Source organism: Nicotiana tabacum, chromosome 12 (assembly GCF_000715075.1).
Source record: "Nicotiana tabacum cultivar K326 chromosome 12, ASM71507v2, whole genome shotgun sequence".
NCBI lineage: Eukaryota > Viridiplantae > Streptophyta > Magnoliopsida > Solanales > Solanaceae > Nicotiana > Nicotiana tabacum.
This window is the reverse complement of record NC_134091.1, coordinates 77,567,437-77,569,648: the sequence shown is the minus strand read 5'-3', so window position 1 is coordinate 77,569,648 and position 2,212 is coordinate 77,567,437. Positions and strand designations below refer to the sequence as shown.

The 2,212-nt window shown below is 41.8% G+C and overlaps 1 protein-coding gene across 1 annotated transcript; it reads right to left on the bottom strand.

Annotated features, from left to right (window-relative positions):
- Positions 1-1,297: 1,297 nt before the first annotated feature.
- On the bottom strand, positions 1,298-1,786 carry LOC142167224 (uncharacterized). Its single transcript, XM_075227382.1, has one exon. It carries the CDS (start codon positions 1,784-1,786, stop codon positions 1,298-1,300), a length of 489 nt encoding a protein of 162 aa, XP_075083483.1.
- Positions 1,787-2,212: the final 426 nt, after the last annotated feature.

Sequence of the window (2,212 nt, the reverse complement as noted above, 5' to 3'; positions counted from 1 at the left end):
CGGCTTCTAAAAGATACATTTGAGCAGATGCGTGGTGTATGCTGACATGTAATGCCTCAATTTTTAGTCAATCCAAGTCAAAGCACAGTAGGTGCACTCTATCAAAGTGTATTTGGCCTCACACGGTGTGAACTTCTTGCTTAAGTAGTAGATGGTCTACTCCTTTCTTCCGGTTTTGTTGTGTTGTCCCAACACACAACCAAATGCATTATCTAAGACAGACAAGTACAACAACACTGGATTCCCAGGCTCGGGATGAACCAACACTGGTGGATTTGACAAATTCTCCTTAATTTTTTTGTAGGCTTTCTGACACTCTTTTGTCCACTTTGTAGCAGAATCCTTTTTCAGCAGCTTGAAGATAGGTTCAAAAATTACTGTGGACTAGGCAGTGAAACAGCTGATGTAATTCAGTCTACCCAGGAAACTCATCACATCCTTCTTGCTTTTGGGCGGTGGCAACTCTTGAATAAATTTGATCTTTGAAGGATCTAATTCTATCACTTTTCTGCTTATGATAAACCCTAGCAATTTTCAAATAGGTGCAAGTCTTTCCAGTTGTTCGATCTCTTGTGGGAGATTATCTTGCATCATACTCTCATCGTATTCCTTGTAATCTGGATCACTTTGCTCGAGGGTTTCGTTACATGTCATAATCGCAGAACGCGGATTTTTATCGTTTCGATTATTGAAAAGAAAAACTAAGTATAAATGAAGCGATGAATTTGCAATAATTTTAAGAAAACAATTCTTATTATTTCATCAAAAGAGGAATGTATGAGCGTTGAGAGAGGCAAATGACAAAAAAGTATAGACACAGTTCAAGCATCAATTGACCGTGCGCTCTTTTTAAAAGTTTTACAATTCCATAATACCAAGATTCTCGGCGAACCAAAGACGGGCTGGTGATCCAATTTCATAGGTCCTCTCTTGGTTTGGCATCTCGGATGGTCTGTGTCTTGATATCAATTCCTTCACAGCATTCCTCGATCATGGTCACGAACAACCTTCCCATTCCATCGATAATGTCGTCCTCTAGAATTGAGATCTGACCGGTACCCGAAACACGCTATGGTACAAAAGCCTTTTCCTCGAAGCTATCGGTGCAGGTCTTCCCAGCGGGAGGTTGATACCGTATGACGGCTCTTTCTTTCTGCCCATTTGGCTCAATCGTCTCTATTATCCAGTCTAATCGGTCTCCCAGTCCGATTCCTGATCTATATCCGTACTTCATCATTTGCCTCATGGCCATCATTAAAATATACGTTGACTGCATTCCCAGGTTTTGCTCAATCTCTTATATTTTGGTGGTCTGCATGATCTCAACTGCGTGGAAAATGACCCTGCCTAATCCCTCTATGAACGAGACTACATGTTCCAGATAAGCTGATTGGCTCCATTTTTCATGGACTACGATCTCTTTACAACCCCATTCGAACTTCATACATTGATAAAGGGTAGATGGGACGCCCCCTGCCATGTGTATCCAAGGTCTTCCTAGCAGTAAGTTGTATGAAGATGAAATATCCATCACTTGGAATAGTTTGGGAAACTCAACTGGTCTAATCTGCAGAGCCAAATAGATTTCTCCAATGACATCCTTCTGCGACCCATCAAAAGCCCTTACTCTCACATGACTATCCCTGACATGTCTCAGATGGATACCCAACTCTCGTAGAGTAGAGAGCAGGCTGATATTGACTCCTGATCCTCCATCAACCAGTACTCGGTACACCACCTTATCTCCACATTTGATAGTGATGTGTAGAGCTTTGTTGTGACCCATGCCTTCGATAAGAAGCTCATCTCTTCGGAAGTGATCATATTTTCGTCGACAATTCAAATGGTCGCTGCCAGTACCTCACTTAAAACTTTTATCAAGGCATCTTTATGATTGTCATAACTCATCAAAAAATCCATGATTGATATTTGCGTCGGAGTTTTCTTCAGTTGTTCCTCCACGAAGTAATCTTTGGTTGACATCCTCTTCCAGAATTATGCGGCCTCCGGATCTGTTATATTTCTTCTCTAAATCTATTCCCTTCCTAGATTCCCTTGGTTTACATCCTCAAGGGCATAACACCTCCCTGACCTAGTCATATCGTGACCCACTGCAGAATCCGTCATCTTGGCTTTCTCTTTGTATTGATATATCCACGAGACTATTTTCTACTCCCGATCCTCTTCAACCCTGGTAGCAGCGGTGGGCTAT